The 18,271-nt window shown below is 38.1% G+C and overlaps 1 protein-coding gene across 1 annotated transcript in view; it reads left to right on the top strand.

Moving 5' to 3' along the window:
* CHODL (chondrolectin) overlaps nucleotides 1–18,271 on the top strand; it is a 704,778-nt gene that overhangs the window by 558,211 nt on the left and 128,296 nt on the right. Inside the window, exon 6 of the mRNA XM_044071369.1 lies at nucleotides 8,827–8,929. Within this exon, the coding sequence (XP_043927304.1) occupies nucleotides 8,827–8,929 (103 nt within the window). The remainder of the gene's footprint in view (nucleotides 1–8,826; nucleotides 8,930–18,271) is intronic.

Genomic DNA, 18,271 nt, shown 5'->3' with positions numbered 1-18,271 from the left:
AATCTCAATTTCTATTTCTTTGACATCTCCATTACTAATCTCTTTTTCTACTTTTTCTCTTAATCTCCTTATCTTTTTGTATTGTAAAGTTTTCCATAACTGGATTCCTTTGCCGGTATTTCTCTTGAAATTTCTTTGGTGCTGCTGTTTTGTATCGGTTAGTTTTGCTTTCTCCTTTGCATAAATATTACATTATATTAAATCTCTTTTCCTTTCCCTTGTCCATATTTCTTCTCCACATGTCTCCTGATCTTCTTGCTTTTCCTTATTCTGGGGACTCACTCCATCATGCTGTGATGTAGTCTGTTTTAGACCTTCTACATTAAATCCTTCACTTCGTAGACACTCCATAACTTCAACTTCTATTTCTTTAACTTCTGCTTTACTAATCTTCTTTTCCACATTACATCTTTGTGCTATTAATCTTTTGTGAAATTTTCCATATCTGGATGCTTTTGCCTGTATTTCTCTTTGAATATTTTTGAAATTGCCTTCTCTATATTTTTACTTACATTTCTCCTTTGCATAAATACTGCACCATATCAAATATCTCTTCCTTTGCCATGTCCATATTTCTTTTTTATATTTTTCAAATATCTCTAGGTTTTATTGTTTATATTTTCGCACTTCCTCGGATGCCGGTTTTTCTAAACAGATCAGAGTTTCTTGATCTAGATACTGTTTTTCAACAATATGTTGTATTAATGAACACAAATTTTTATTTGAAGCTTCTGTCAGTTTTTCTTGTAGAAGTATTTTTCTTTCCTGTAATTTCTCTCTTAATCATTTTGTATATCTTGTGTCTGGAAATTCTGGGCTTTTTACATAGTAGTAACAATACATAATTTCTTTATTATCCTCAATAGTCCACTCTATTGTCTTTATGGCTCTTCTTTGGCCAATCAATTTTTGTGATTTTTCTGGACTGCTACTTCCTTCTACAACAGGGGGGCCATCTTCCCCTCAGAAGCTTAAGCATTTATTAGACATAGAGGAATATCATATGATAATGCATGCTCATTGATTTTCAGATATCTAGGGAAGCACTGCTACAGTTTAGTAGAAGCAGATGAGTTTTAAGTGCAGATAGGAAGACAAAAGGGCACGTTAAGGAGGGTGTGTATAACAATCCAGAAAATTTCAAGAGAAATAGGAGAGCAGTTGTGTAAAACCACTTCATTTTATTTCAAGGAACACAAGTATCAACATTTCTTATTACCTTTGACATGCCCTCAGAACAGTAACAAGTTTTCAAAGCAGAAGCCTTCAAAGCAAGGCTGTCCACTTCTTCAACAGTACCTTCCTCTCCATCCTAAACACCCATGCTCCTGTAAGAAATGCCAAAGTCAGATCCAGGTGTGCCCCATGGTTACAAAAGACCACCAGAACCCTAATGAAATCCAGAGATAAGGCCTGGGAGCACTGGCGACTAACAAAAAAAAACTCAGATAGGCAATCAAACTGCACAATAAAGCCAAAAAGCATATAAAATTAGACAAATCCCTCTACTATAAATCCACCCTAAACTCTACCAACCACAACCCTAAGCAATTCTGGTCCACTGTTAACACTATCCTCCACCCAGGGAAGGTTGATACCCCTCAGTCATCCATTCCTCCCTCCTCCAGCAGTATTGCTGAATCTTTCAACAAACACTTCACTGAAACTATAACATCTCTAGACAAACAACACTTCCCTACAACAACCCCCCCAACTCCTAACCCTAAGCCCCCACTCCTATTTTCTTCTTCACCTCAGTACCTACCTCCAACATAAAAAGACTATTGTCAAAAGTTAAACCCACCAAACTCGCAACTGACAACCTCCCCTCTGAATACTTGAAAATTGCAGCTGATACTAGCCTACCCAATTTCAATTCTAATCAACCATTCCATAACAGAAGGCTATGTTCCCTTGATATGGAAGATATCCCACATCATTCCCCTCCACAAAGGCACCCCCTCCACTGACCTCTCCAATTACCGCCCCACTGGTATCCTCTCCCCTCTCTCCAAGATACTTGAAAAATGTATCAACACCCAGGTTTCCAACTACCTCCTAGCTAATAATCTCCTCTCCAAAACCCAACATGGTTTCAGGCCATATCACAGCACTACCTCCGTTCTGCTCTCCTTCATCAACACTATACTTCATCACAAAAACAATAGCCTCTTCTCTACTGCCATACTTCTAGATCTCTCAAAGGCCTTTGATATGGTATCGCATGAGCTACTACTCTCTACTCTCCCCAACCTCTTCTTCTCACAATCAGCCTGCAACTGGTTACACAGCTATCTACATGGATGCCAGCAATCCATAATCTGGGATGATAACCTATCACCTCACCTCCCAGTTACTCTAGGAGTTCCCCAAGGGTCTATCATTGGCCCTCTGCTATTCTCACTTTTTACTAACTACCTACATACTGCCACCACACAAGCATCTCTTATACAGTACACAGATGACTCTACTCTCATCTGCTCTGCCCCCACTCTACTAGAACTACAATAAATCACACAAGAATCATTCTCTTCTGTAGAAAGCTGGCTATCCAATGCTCAGCTCCTACGCAACCCATGTAAGACAAAACTTCTCCTGTTCCAACCTTGCAAAGCCACCCAAAATACGCCCACTTCAACATTCTCACCAAAGACAATACCATCATCTCTCCATTAGAACACACAAAATTACTCGGTGTGGAAATCGACAACAAACTTAGATTTGACACCCGCATATCTCTCACAATAAAAAAAGTTCACAAGAAACTTGGTGCGTTATATCGAAGCTGCCAATTCCTAACCAAGGTGGCTAGAATCTCCATAGCCAATTCCCAGCTAATCTCCACCCTAATCTATGCATCCCACATGCTTACCAACCTTAGACAGACAGACAGATCTACACAAGCTGGATGCTTGTTACAACAAAATTGCTAAATTTGTCACTGGAACCTCCTACCGCAGCCATCATTGTATCTCCCTTAAAGAACTAAACTGGCTAGAACTCCCACAACTCCTTCACTTTAATCAACTCACCCTCGCTCATAAACTTATTAACCACCCCTTAACATCCCTTCCCTTCAAACCCTTCTCCAACCCTATCACTCCAATAGACCCCTGAGATCAAGCAACAAAAATCAACTCACTGTTATCAAACCCAAAAACTCAGCAGGAGAATCCATATTTTCATGTACCATATCTAAACTTTGGAACAATCTTCCACCCTTTATAACTACTCTACCTTCCAGCAGCCTTTTCAAGACTGCACTCAAATTCCACTTAAATTTGCACTGGCTTTGTCCTTGTTCTAATCCAGACTAGCACCCCCACCCTTACCTCTCCCCCCACCTAGACTCTTAACCCAACTATACTACCGCCACTACTAACCACAGTCAGAATTAGCTACTTGTCTTTACATACTTTAAAATCTTGCCTGACAACTTTGTTACTATTATTATAAACAACAAGAAACTATCTTAACTTGCAACATTTACTGTATATACTGTTGATAATCAATATCTTGTTATTGTATTAAAGCCAACAACCTGTAATGTTGTTTATTTTTGCTGCAACTTTGTATCTCTATTCATCATGTACATGATGTGGAGCTTTTCTCCCCGGGTATCCGCTGAAAAAGAACCTGTGTCCAGTCGGAATTTCCCAATAAACAAATGTAAATAAATAAATAAATAAACATACAGCAAATTAAAACAGTAACAAGTTTTCAAAGCAGAAGCAGAATACAAACAGCAAATTAAAAACAGTGATAACCAATAACAAAAAGAATTTAATTAACAAGTAATTATTTTTAATTAAAACTCTGCTTTTAAGAAGGGTGTTGTTGCAAGTTATTCAAAATAATATGGGTGGAAAAGAGGAGAAGGGAAAATCAGTCTGTGATGGGTTAAATGAAGCCTTGAGAAGCAGGGTAATAGAAGAGCACAGATTCAGAAGAAGGAATACCGGAGGACTTGAGCCAAGTGGAGGTAAATGACCTTGAGTTGCTGTGGAATGCACAGGAAGAGGATTCAGATAAAGACTAGGAGTTAGGGGAAATACGGCTCCAAGAACAGACTCAACCAAAAGTGATGATAAAGTGCAAGCATGTATTTACTGGAAGGAATTTTGGCAGCAGCCTACAAAGGCAACAGGAAGGTAGATGGCAATGGATTTTAAGAAGAGCTTAAGTAAGGTGATAAAGATTTTGTGGATTAGGAAATGAAGAGTATAAATGAATATGCTGCCCGTAGCTAAAACTACACATCAAGGAAGCCCACAAGTGCAACTATATCCAAGATGCTGGCTAGCTTACTTCAGTTGTTACTGAGCTCCATCACTATATTGCAGCATACATGTTTGGGTCAGTAGATTCATACATCCATTACCAGTCTGGTTACATTGAGTACCATGAGTTAGTTTACAGCCTTTTGTATAATCATTTTGTTTTATTATACGTAATCCTTTTTTATGTATACTTTCCATACATTTTACTGCTCTTTTCCTTCTGGTCATAGCTGAAAAGGTTCCATGGACCAGTCCTTTTACCTACTTAACTACGGTTAAATAAACAAATAAAATTAATCCTAATGAGGGGCTCACATGTGATGATGATGGACTTTGTTAAAGATTCAGTGACTTCTGTATAGACGTGAGTATGAGTATACAGAGGTTTGCTGTGGAACCCTCTTAACAGAGAAGTGTGTAGTAGACTGCTTAAAAAGAGAGTCTCTTAAATGGGTGACATTAGAGAATGTACAGAAAGCAGGAAAGTGCATGCCAGGGAATAAAGTAGGGCTCACTATGGTAACATCAATGAGTTCTGTAAATACAAAGTAGATCAGTAAATTGTGGTATTGAAAAAGGACTGTTACAGAATAGGAAGGAGTCAGTTTGTTTTGACATCACTGGGTTGCACAACAGTGGTTGTCTTTCCCAATGAAGGAGTTAATGTAGCAGAACAAGATAATTTTTTGTCTAGATCACTTATTAATTAAGACATCAAGATCTTAGCCAATTTTAATATAGACACTAAGCAGTAAAGATCTACACAGGGTTGACAAGGAATAGATAACTAGTGGGCATTGCTGGACTTTATGAAGAGGATGGAACTGGATGGTATATCAGCAAAAGATGATATAACTTACCAACTGAAACAGCTTCCAGTTGTTATAAGTATTTGCCAGCTGGATTTTGGATTCTGCTTATCTCTGCAGATTTCATCATTGTTAGTGTCATAGCTAATCAGCTGTGCTCCTGTTCCTGCAGAACTTCTTCCTCTGTAGCAGAGGCTGTTGGTGACTTTTTCATTCTTCTCACCATCAGCAGTTCTGAAGGTGAAAGTGCTATGGGTTGTAGTAGAATGTTTCTGTATTTTAGAAGACCATGATATGATATAAGGTAACCATTTGAAATGTCAGAACATGCTAGAGTGAGTCCCAAAACACAGAGACTGAATGGCCAAAATAGATACTTGCAATTATTAATATTCCCTTTTATTTTGAGTTATTGCAATCTTGGAGTCAGTATATATAAGTTCAAGGTATGTGGTGGCTTTCCCCTAATATTGGTGGGTGTGGCAGCAGACTCCCCTTCACAAAAAAAGAAGTTGAAAGGAGAAGAGTGATGTTCTGGATTCTCTCTTCTCCTGCATTTTCAATCTTTTTTTTTTGGATTAATTTACTTTTTGTTCTAATTTTAGTTAATTTCTTTTATCTCGGCGTGAGTATGTAGATGTTATACTTTTTATGGGATTTGAGAGTGTACTTCTGGTGTAATTTTAGTTTCATTTCTCTCGGTTTGATTATGTGGGTATTGTACTTTTTATGAGATTTGATTGTGCATTTCTTATGAGATTTTAGTTTCATTTTTCTGGGATTGATTATGTGGGTGTTGTAATTTTTATCGGATTTGACTGTGCATTTCTCTTATGTATAGTGGGACAAATTTCATTTTTCTTCTTTTTATGAATGAAGCTGAGTTAAGGTGGTTGATTAAATGCAAAGAGTTGTGATAACTGTTAACAGCATGTATAAAGTGATGATAAATCACTGATAACATGAATTGAGCGGTATTAAATGCTTGCTGACATAGACAAAGCAATGATAAATATTTGCTGATTAATTAATATACATAGAATGATGATAAATCATTGATAACATGCACAGAGTGGTGATGTTTGCTGACATGCCCAGAGTGGTGAAAAGGTCTTGATGATATGCATAAATTGGTGACCAATATTGAATAAGTGGGGATGTCATGGTTAATACTTTGAATATCCTAAGCTCCAAGTTTAAGAGTTATAGTTTTATGATGAGTGGTAAACCAAGTTCCTAAACCAGCAGCACAATATATTTCATGTATCACATAAACCAGACTATCGTGCATTTAGTTTATGCATTTTTCCTGTTTTTCAAGTTTGAATTACTATTGTCCATTCAAGAAAAGCAGTAATCAAGACTTTTAAGCTAGATTAAAAATGTTTATAAATAGTTTAATCACTAGTTTTTATATACATTGCTGCTTTTAAATGCAGTATAATGCATTTTGTGGCTGGTTTTGTAATACAGTTAAGTTTAATTTTAGTTTACCTGGTAGTATCTGAAGTTTTGTTTTAGCTAATTAATTTAGGTGTGGATTCAGAAACTAGTATCTCAGTGCATATACCTGTTTAGGTCATGTCTGCTCAATATGATATGGGTTTCCAATTCAGAAACCAGCGTATCACCACTGTGGTAGGAAGGCTTCAGTGTGTAGCACTACATCAGTCTTGCAGGCAAAGGCCACATACGAATGCAGTAGTTCAGAGCTACAGCTAATCCTAATTAGCCATACGTGTTTAACTAGAATTTTTTTGCCAGGATCAAAATAACACAGTAGAGTGATTCAAACATTGACTTTTGATAGTGTATATTCAGTCCATTGGCAGAAGCAGAGCTGTTACTTAGTCCTATGGGAGGCAAATTCTATGAAGCTATCTTTGTGTGTGAAGGGGAGTGTGTGTGTTTGCGTGTGTGTGTGTGTGTATGTGTGTGTGTGTGTGTGTGTGTGTGTGTGTGTGTGTGTGTGTGTGTGTGTGTGTGTGTGTGTGTGTGTGTGTGTGTGTGTGTGTGTGTATGTGTGTGTGTGTGTGTGTGTGTGTGTGTGTGTGTGTGTGTGTGTGTGTGTGTGTGTGTGTGTGTGTGCGTGCAGCTGTGCAACTGCATTGCATGGGCTGGTAAGGGAACACTAACATGGTCGCCTGTAAGAATGCAGTGTTTTGAGTTAGATCTGTGATAATGAGCCACTAATGAGATGTTACTTCATGTGGTTTTATTATCTTTCTGAATCACAGTATGTCTCCATTGAGGTATAGACAGTATAGCGTTGCCCACATACCACAGCAAAATGTTACCTGAATACTGGACTTATTTTTTTTTTCTTTTATTCAGTCTAATTTTCAAGTAATGCCATTTCTGATTGTACTTTTATGACTGCAGGCTTCTTTTAGTTATCTCTTTTTTATTTAAATGCTTTACCGTTATTACTGTAGATTTGGTGGAAAGGTTTTGCCTTTATGTGGAGTGAGTATTTTAAAGGTCCCTATGTGCATTTTTGTTTGTGCATTTTAAACTAGTCTTATTTTTTGTTATTTATTTTAGTTACAGTGGCATTATCACGTGTTTAGTTATACCTTAATTTACAACAATTTAGTGTTGTGACTGTTTTTTGTTTTTGGGCTTCATACTGAAATGCTGTGACTCCCATTACTGACTCCAGAAACATAATAAAATATAAAATATAGAAAAGTGAATATTAAACATTGCTCTTCTCTTTTAAACTTGATTTTTGCAGGGAGGCAAGCCCCCCTCTCCAAAAGTGTATATATATATATATATATATATATATATATATATATATATATATATATATATATATATATATATATATATATATATATATATATATATATATATATATATATATATGTATACCAAATCAGAGATCACTATACCTCAGAGAAAAGGGAATATTCGATGAATGAAAATCTTGGACTTAGCATATGTAAGCCCAGATTTTCAGTCACTTAGTCTTCATATTTTGGTATGCCGTTCTAAATGGTTACTATGTTTTTGACTATATGTGCTCTTTATTTAGTATATACTGACATGATTTGTGTGCCTGAAGTTGGGGATACAGTTGCTATTTCTTTTTTATTTCACTTTTAAGTGCTTAGTTTAGTTTGGCCTACAGAAAGGTTTTGGATAGTGTGTGTGTGTGTGTGTGTGTGTGTGTGTGTGTGTGTGTGTGTGTGTGCCTTATATTTTGTGTGTGCAGTCTGTAAACATATTTACTGTTATTCATAAATATAATGGAATTCAAAAGATTTTCAGGTGAATTGATGATGGTGTGGAGTATATATAAACTCCTGAAAATGCAGCTAAGGTTAGGGTTAGCACATGTACACATAGCTGGGGAAGGGGATTTCTCTCCTGCACCTCTATTCACTAGTGCTAACCATAACACTATCTCTACTCCTGCCCCTTATCCCACCCCCTACATATTAGGTTGCTAAATATCCTTTCTCTAACAGTACCACTATGCATACAGAATATGTATACAAGTTATTTATTTATTTTTTTACCAATCAGAAAAAGAAACTCTTACTTTTTCTCTTGGTTTGTGATTGATTTGGTGATTTGAGGAAATAGTGTTTCACAAAAAGTAAGTATGATCAGTTTATTTAGAATAAATGTGTCTCGACAATTTGTGTGCATGAGCAGTACACACACGATATTCCGTAATTAAGTCATTAGTATCAACAATACATTTAATATACTATTTTTTGTTTTAGGTATAATTCCCAACCTAATTTATGTGATCATTCCAACTATACCTTTGCTGTTGCTGATCCTTGTGGCCTTTGGAACCTGTTGCTTCCAGATGTTACAGAAAAGGTAAGACAATCAGTTTCAGTGGACAAATCAGGTAAATCTTGCATAACTGGAAGAGAGAGCTGTATGCCTTAGGGAAATATTGCAATAAAAGAGTCATAGGACTAATAGAAAACTCTCCTAATGTCAGTTGTTCATGCAAATATTTGTTCATGCAAATATTAAAGAACCATGAAGTCCACCAAATGCACAACTAACAATAACATGCACACACATACACACACACACACACACACACACACACACACACGCACACACACACACACGCACACACACACACACACACACACACACACACACACACACACACACACACACACACACACACACACACACACACACACACACACACACACACACACACACACACACACACACACACACACACACACACACACACACACACACACACACACACACACACACACACACATACACACACACACACACACACACACACACACACACTGTTTTTATGTGTATGTATATATTTTTGTGTGCGTGTGTGCGTGCGTATGCATATATGTGTGTATACAAATCTATCTATATATGTGTGTGTGTGTGTGTGTGTGTGTGTGTGTGTGTGTGTGTGTGTGTGTGTGTGTGTGTGTGTTTACTATCAAAAACTAGAAGTGCCTTCAGTTGAATGGTTGTGTTGCCAAACTGGAATGTCGAAAATAAAAACATCTTTCCGACCCGTTGTAGAACCAGGTTAATATCGACGTTTCAGCATTAGCTGTTATGGAAATGTGGCCATTGGAGTACATAGTGCATGTGCCGTTTAATGTTTAGTCCTTTTGAAACTGTACTTTGAGGTAACACCATTCAATTGAAGTCACTTCTAAACTTCGATAGTAAACTTATATATATATATATATATATATATATATATATATATATATATATATATATATGGATCTACCTGATAACATCGACAAGCGAAAACACTGACAACAAGGTCACCAACACCACAAAACTGAAAGTTCAAAAACACGAAAGTTCACATGCCCGACAAACCACAATACCGACAGTCAACAAAACAAAACAAATTCCTTTTCCGAAAAACACACACACAACACAAGCACACCAGAAACCTTACAAACCTACAGTAAAACCTTACATACACAACTATCTATGCACTAACCTTAACCCAATCCCTAACCCTAAGGTCCGTCACTATCACACACTTACCTTACCCGCACCTTAACCCTAAAGTCCGTCACTATCGTACACTTACCTTACCCGCACCCTAACCTTAAAGTCCATCACTATCACACACTTACCTTACCCACACCCTAAACCTAAAGTCCGTCACTATTGCATACTTACACAGTCGCGCTCATTTCGCATGTCAGTGTTTTCAGTGTCGGTCTTCTGGTGTCGGTGTTCTCGTCGGCGTTTAGGGCTTTCGTTGTTCTCAGGTAGATCCATATGGTATTACATGAGCATCAGAATTACTGGCTTAGCCTCCTTAATGTCAGGAAGAAAGAAGATGAGACTTCAGTGGAATCAAGTGCTCATAATTTGTTTAGAAATCGATACTTCTTTATTGAAAAATAAAATATATTTCTTGTATAGCTATTATTATATTTAGGCGTTTCTCTTCTAACTGCAATACACAGCCTTCTGTATAAGCCAGAAAATTGTCCAGCCCTTTTCAACTTAAACAGCACTACTCCTCTAACAGAATGTTATGTTCTAGGGAAAAATCACTAATCATTATAACCAAATTATTAAATAATGCAGGTGACTCTCTGTATTCAAATAGTATAGCTAAACTATGGAATCACATCCCACTACCAGTAAAATCCATTCATAATGCAAACTTATTTAAAACTTCATCTATCAAATCAATGGATCTGTTCATGTGTATCTCCAGGATAAATGCTACTATTATCTTTACCTTGCCATATTGTCCAACCATTGCTTTTCAGTCAGAATCCTACACCTCATAACCCGTCTTCACCAATACCTGAATAGTTTTACTAGCATCTCCCTGCCATATACATAGTTTTGTGACACTGATTAACCCCACCAGTACACTTTTAATATAAACCTTATGATAACCACATATATAGAATTATCTATGATCCTGCCTTATACCCCACATCTTAACTGCGATATTAACGTTTTCTGCCCTACCTTGTTCTTTCCCTCTTCTCCATTTCTTTGAATTCTTAAGCATCAATCATGTGATGTATTATCTGTGTGACAAGCCCATGTACCTTTTCAAAAGGTCAGTGTTCATCATCTATGAATGCATAAATATTTTTATACTGTAGCAGTTGCCTTTATTTCATGTGAACTTAATCTTAGTAAATGAATCTGTAATTGTTAATGTATGTAGATGTCTATTCATGTATATTACTGAATATATGTTTAAAAATATTGTAATATATTGAAGCTTTTCTCCCTGGTTCTACACCGAAAAGGGTTTTTGACTAAACACATTTGGATAAACCTAGTTAACAAAAGCAAAATAAATAAAATGATGCACACATAGCAACATAGATTTTTCTCTCTCTCTCTCTCTCTCTCTTTCATCCCCTCCATACATATGCACTCACTTACCGGTGAGTACGCTTTCTAATTTCTGTATCGATCCTACTCTCCTTTGTCCTTCACAAAGACATAAAAGCATAGCAAGTGTACATTACACAGATTAAGATAATTGTGGCTTTTACTTAAAGGATGGGTAATCAGGGAGGCAGCAGTGTAGAATTCTTTTTCTCAGTTTTTGTGCTATCTTATTGCACATACGCAAACCAGTACACAGATTTTTCCAAGATTGTTGAGTATGGTTTGTATCCAACATTGTGAAGTATGGTTTGTATCCGAGATTGTGGAGTATAGTTTATCAGTGTCCTTCTTTAAAGCTACTTCTGTCCAATACCAGATACAGTCTAATACTATATTTAAACTTAGTTATAGCATATGTGCACACACACACACACACACACACACACACACACACACACACACACACACACACACACACACACACACACACACACACACATAAGCACAAAGTAAATATATAATAATACGTGTTTTCTTCATTATGAAAGGACACAAATGAACAGAAGAAATACATATCTCACAAACGTACAAACAATATAATCTAAGAGGCTGCTTGAACCTGTCTTTGATCTATTTCAAATTATACAAGGCAGCCTTGCATAGATTACTAATCTTTATTATATTTTAGACTGTAAAAAGCATAAAGTTCTCTCTGTCAAAATTAACACAAGACGGCTTGTTCAAATGGTCATGCTAGGCAAACTGCCCTTGTGAGCTATCTTAAGTCTAGCCAATTTCCCTTAAAGGTGAGAATAAAACCCTTTATCTTGACCTTGTGTTTTTTAAGGTAAATACCTTAACCATTATGCCCACTGTTTGCAAACTAATCCTTGGATTTTGAAACATTTATTGCAATGAGAAAGGTGAATTTACCTGAAGAGCAGCCATGTTCTGGGATGGGATAATTCAGAAGCACACTTATCATGGCTACAACAGGTCAAGAGCTAGCACGGCCTGTATAATATGAGAATATCAGTATAATGACAAGGAAATGAGCAACACTTGTAAAATGAGCATACTGGTAAATACAGATAAAAGCAGGGTGATTCTAAAATATTTTGCACAATGAGATGCTACTGCCAGAGTTGCTGACCACAGTAAAATCCTGAAATTATGGGAGAGAGAGAGGAGACCATATAAACATGTTTTGGATAGCCGATGGTTTATTAAATATCTATATGCAAGAGGCTGATGTCCATCATTAGATCACAGATTCAGTCGCCTAAGCTATATGGAATGTCCTGCCAAGGATCAGGTCAGCTGCTCAGCTTCCAAAGCTTTAGTGGACATTCCACATACCCTAGTCATTGTACACCTTAACAGTATAATGTCAGTGGCTGTGATACCAAAACCTCAGAACCTTCTTGCCATCAAAGTGTGCTCCTTGCTCCTCCTGCAGGCTTCACCTGATTGATGGTCAGCAAAGGCTTTTCCATGACTGGGCAGATAAATGTCCACCTTTGGAAATACCTTCTATGTCCTTATGTTTTGAGAAGAAAGGTTATTCCTTTCTTTCAGAAGTAATTGTTAATGGTTAGAAGTGGTGCTTTTAGTGGCTGTCACTAAAATTTACCTCAAATATGTCATCTTTTGGTTATGGTTCCCTGTAGAAAACGCCTTTCAAATTAATTTTTGTGAGAAAAACTTACACTTTTTAGTCAAAACTTGTGGCTAGAGTCTAAGACTTGTGGTTTTATAGATTTTGCCTCAGAACTTAATTTTCCAGTCAGATTGTTTCACTGACTCTCCTAAGCTCTGCTACCTGCTTGCCAGATACCCTTTTTGGTAGCCAGACATTCCTGAATACCTGTGGGGTTTCCTTATTATTTATCATATTTTGTGAGGAAAAGTGTTACTTTTCTGTCAAAAAGTGTAGTTAGGAACACAGGCTTGTGTGTTTGGTGGTCATCACTAAAATATTTTAGCTCAGAGCATAACCTTTCTATCAGGAAGTAAGATCAACTTTTCAAAGCTCTGCTAATCACTTGTCAGACACCTTTTGTGGCAAGGACATGGAATTTCATCCTGATAACTTGATCACCCTACCAGCTACAAGAAGAAAAAAGTTACCTGTGGAGCTTTGGTCTTTCCTCTGACTTCCCGTTCACCTTAGCCACTGATGGGTGACTCAGCTGTGGCCATCTGTTGTCCGTCAGACTGTTTATCACTTTTTCTTGGTCACTCTGATGCTGGTCTGCAGGAAGCCACTAAGGACTAGGAGACAGGCACATCCTCTGTGGGTGTTTAGCTATTATTGGTTTAAGGAGAGACACTCTTGCAGACACTAGTGGAGGAAATGGGTGATGCCAAGGGTCCATCCTTCAAGCCACTCATTTGAAGTCAGATAAGGAAGCTTGGCTAAAGGTTTATTTAAACCCTTTCAATCCTTATAGGCTGAGTCTTCCCCTCATTTAAAAAGGAAAAGATTTTCCTCTCTGTTAGATTATGATTCCCAGTCTAAAGGATAGAATTTAGACTTAGACTGTGTTTCTCAAATTCACAGTTCACAGAATGGGGTATCTGACTCTGACTCTGAGGAAAGTTAGTTTTCAGATTCCCCACCTAATTAGTTGTCTTTTCCTGATATTATTGTCTGAGTGAAGGACTAGATTCAATGGGAAGAAAAATAAATACCCATGTCCCAGGAAAAATCTGATTCATTACAGGTAGATTTTCCCCAACCTGAAGCAGTTCCTCCTGTGTTGCCAGTGTTAGAGGATGCCTTCTTTGCAACCAGCAATTTGTCTGCAGTCAGACACTTGCTTAGAGAAAGTGTAATAAATTATATAAGAAGTGACATTCCTTCAAATACTTATTTTTTTCTAACCTTACGTCAGATCCTACAGTGTCAAATTCAGCTGCTACCAAACTCATTAGGGCAGATATCCCTATGCCTTCTGATGAGAGGGGAAGGAAGTTTATATTTATTCCATGTTAGCTTTCAGAATAGTGAATTGTCAAGCTCAAAATTTGGTATTGTCAGTGGCTGACTTCCCTTTTTCAAAAACTAAGTCTTTGAACTCCACTCCACTGTGTCTCAGGTAACCAAAAATTGGATAAAATGTGTTGATGTCACTGTTGATGTTTCTAAATCAGCTGCCACTGGGTCAGTGCAGAGTTTTGCCTGATTACTTTGTCAACATTGACCAATGGATGTCAAAAGCTGAGATCCTGTATGATCCTCTGGATAAAGAGATGTTTTTTAGTCCTTCATCTGCTGATGTCCTTAAAAGGTTTGATGAAAAGGTAAAGTTAATTAATGTATGATACCCAGATTTTTCAACCCTACTTGCTAAAATATAATAGAAGCAATTTTTCCAGTTCTGGTTCTTTTTTCAGGAAACAGAATAAATGTTCCTAGCAAGGCACAGGCAAACAAAATGTCAAAAAACAATCACAGGGAGGCTCAAAGGAGAAAGGAGGGCCCTCACTAAAACAAAGGATAATCTAAGAAAACAGACTGACTATATGCTGTTTCACGTGTTCTCCCCTCAGACAGAGTATAGATCATCATTTTCCTCTATGGCACCAGATAACTTCAAAAACCTTGGTTCTGAGAATCCTTCAAAAGGCTTCAACTGGCAGTGAGAGTCCGTTCATCCATTCACCCAAACATCCCCTTTACCTTCCATTTTAGATCAAATATTTTCTAAGGGAGTTATAGAAACTGTTCCCCCAGATTTAAAAGGGAAACGATATATTCAAGAATATTTCTGATGCCAATTTCTTTTATAAACCTTTATAACAAAATTCCAACTATCAAAATGCTCAACAGTCTCTGTTACCTTTCATTCCACCTCGCAGTTTTCTAACAACTCTGAATTTAAAAGATGGTTATCATCATATTCCATTTCTTTGTAATTTCTGAAGCTTTTTCATTTTTTTATATCTGGTTGATATTTCCTGTTTTCTTCTTTGCCCTTTGGTTTATCAATAGCTCCAAGATTGTTTACAAAGCACCTGGCTCCTTTAAAATAACCCATTGCAGGTCTCAGGACATTCATATTTTCCCATATTTAGATGACTGCCTTAGTTTTGCAGATTCCTTCATAAATTGTCAAAATTTCTGGCTTGGGGGAAAAAACAACTTTTTCTCAACCTGGGTTTTTGGCTGAACATAGAAAAATCCTCTCTCATTCCCTCTCATGGGATAGTGTCTCTGAGATGTTTATTTGCCAAATCCCTCAGGATGGCCTTTCTTCCTCAGGACAAAATAAAATGTTGCAAGGAGCAGTTTCTGATATTTTCCAACCTGCCTTTGATATTTCCCTGTATATATCTCAGAATCCTAGGTTTTGTGGCATCGACCATTCTCATAATTTCTTTGGCTAGACTTTGCATCAGTTTAAACCCAACACAAGCATATCCTTTCTTTTCAGATTCCAATCTTAGGGTTTATGAAAAGGAGTTATTTTAATGGGAGAATCAGTTGTCTCCCAGCCCTGGTCTTCCTTTTCCTCTTCTAACCCCGACTCAGTCTGTAACCATAGATACATCAGACTTTGCTTGGAGAGCTTTGTCTTAAAGGGTGAAAGTCCAGGGCTTTTGGAGAAAACAAGACAAACTAAAGCATATAAATGTCAAATAAATGATGGCTGTAATAAATGCTCTAAAATCTTTATACCATCTTTGAATTGCTTGCAATCACAGACAATACCACAGTGATGTGGTACATAAAAAAACAAAGGGGAAACAAGTTCCTACCCCTTTTGTAGAGTAGCTGTGGTCACCTGGGAACTAGCAAATCAACACAATTTGTCCCTCCAGCCTACCTACATTTTGTCAGAGCAAAAAATGATTGCAGACAAGATGAGCAGGACCAAGACAGTCCCTTATGAATGGAATTTGTACCTGAGATTCTTCCTGGAATTAACCCATCTGTGGGGAATTCCTCAAGTAGATCTATTTGCCTCCAACTGTAGCAGACAGTTAAAGAAGTTCTGCTCCAGGACTTCTTGCACAAAGGCCAGGAAGACAAAGAGCAGCATCTTGCCATCACCAAGAATGATGCCACAATACAAAGATACGATGATCAGCTTTAATAATTGGCTCAAGTAGTGGTGTCATTCTAAGGGGATCCAATGTCTGTCTGCTTGGGATGACATGTTGGGCAAGCCATGCTGCTTCGCAAGGGATGGCTTGCACCTGTCACCACTGGGCTTCTGGATATTGGCTAAGGCTCTTGTCATCCCCATAGTGCCTTTTTTAGGCAAGGCTCAAAAGACAAACCCACCTCCTTAGAAAACAAAAATGGAAAAAAACTAAGGGTAATGCTGCTCAACGCCAGAAGTCTAAATCTCAAGATGTAGGCACTCGATGCACTCCTCAGTATGGAGAACATCGACGTCTGTGCAGTAACTGAAACCTGGTTCAAGGCTCCTGAGAGCACCCCAGCATTACCAAGCTATACCTCGTATCATGCTTTTTGGCCCCAAAACCCAGGCCGAACCACAAAGGGAGGGGGAGTGTCCATATTCATCAAGGACACCCACACCTCCAGGTTAGTAGCAACACATGAAGCATCAGAGACCATACAGGTGCAACTAACCATAGGCAAAACTGCTATACAACTGGTAGCATGTTACAGACCACCCTCCCAATCTCAGGAACCCCACTCAGCCTTCCTGAAGACATTGGAGGATATGAATGTATCACAAAATACCATCATACTGGGAGACTTCAACTACCCTAACATAGATTGGGTACATTATTCTAGCCCTAACACCCTAGCCCAGAGGTTCCTGGAATTCATAAATTCAAATGCACTGGAACAACTAGTCACCTCTCCCACTAGGGGAGATAATATACTAGACCTGATCATCACAAACATGGGGACAAAATGCTCCACACTGGAGGTATACCCCTCACTAGTGAGATCTGACCACAAACTAATCACCCTGGATATACATATCCCACCTCCACGACCAGCACAAAAGACCACAGTGAAAAACTTCTCAAAAGCAGACTTCACTCTTCTTAAGACTGAGTTGGTATCCTTTAAGCCCACTGGGCCAGTGGATACCACATCCCACAATGCTGAATCCTTCACAAATGCTTTCTATGGACATCTCCAAGAATGCATGGATCATGCAATCCCAAATAAATCCAAGACCCTCTCCACCAAAGGCAAGCGTCCTGTCTGGTGGACCTCAGCCATAAACAAATTGTATAACAAAAGAAGGAAGCTACTGCACGACAGAGCAAAATCCCAAAAAGGGAAGACATCTCTGATCAACACTAGCAGAAAACTACGTTCTCCCATAAAAACATCCAAGGCCAACTTTGAGAGAAAAATCGCTAAGGACACTAAAGATAACCACAAAGCCTTCTTCAGCTATGTTAGAAACCTTGGTGGAAACCCTCAGATATGCTCAGAGTTAGTTCACAACAACAAAAAATACACTGAACCCACAGATATTGCCAACATTCTGGCTGACAGGTTCAGTGCAAATTTCTCCCCTCCCTCACCCCCAAAAGAAGAAATACTTATCCCAGCTGAATGTAATCTCCCTGTCATCTCAGAAGTCCAGGTGAGAGCTGCCCTCAGCAAAGCTAAAAACACAGCATCAATGGGACCTGACGGTATCCCGGGTTGCGTGCTACGTGAACTCCAAGAGGAGCTAAACCCGCACATAAAAATGCTATTTAACCTTAGCTTACTACAGGATATGTACCTGAACACTGGCGTACAGCAACAGTGGTCCCACTCCACAAAGGGGTACCTCTACAGACCCTGGGAACTACCGCCCCATAAGCTTAACCAGC

Source organism: Protopterus annectens, chromosome 5.part0 (assembly GCF_019279795.1).
Source record: "Protopterus annectens isolate FY-2018-M chromosome 5.part0, PAN1.0, whole genome shotgun sequence".
Taxonomy (NCBI): domain Eukaryota; kingdom Metazoa; phylum Chordata; order Ceratodontiformes; family Protopteridae; genus Protopterus; species Protopterus annectens.
Note: the sequence above shows the minus strand (reverse complement) of the source record. Positions and strands in the feature narration are given on the sequence as shown.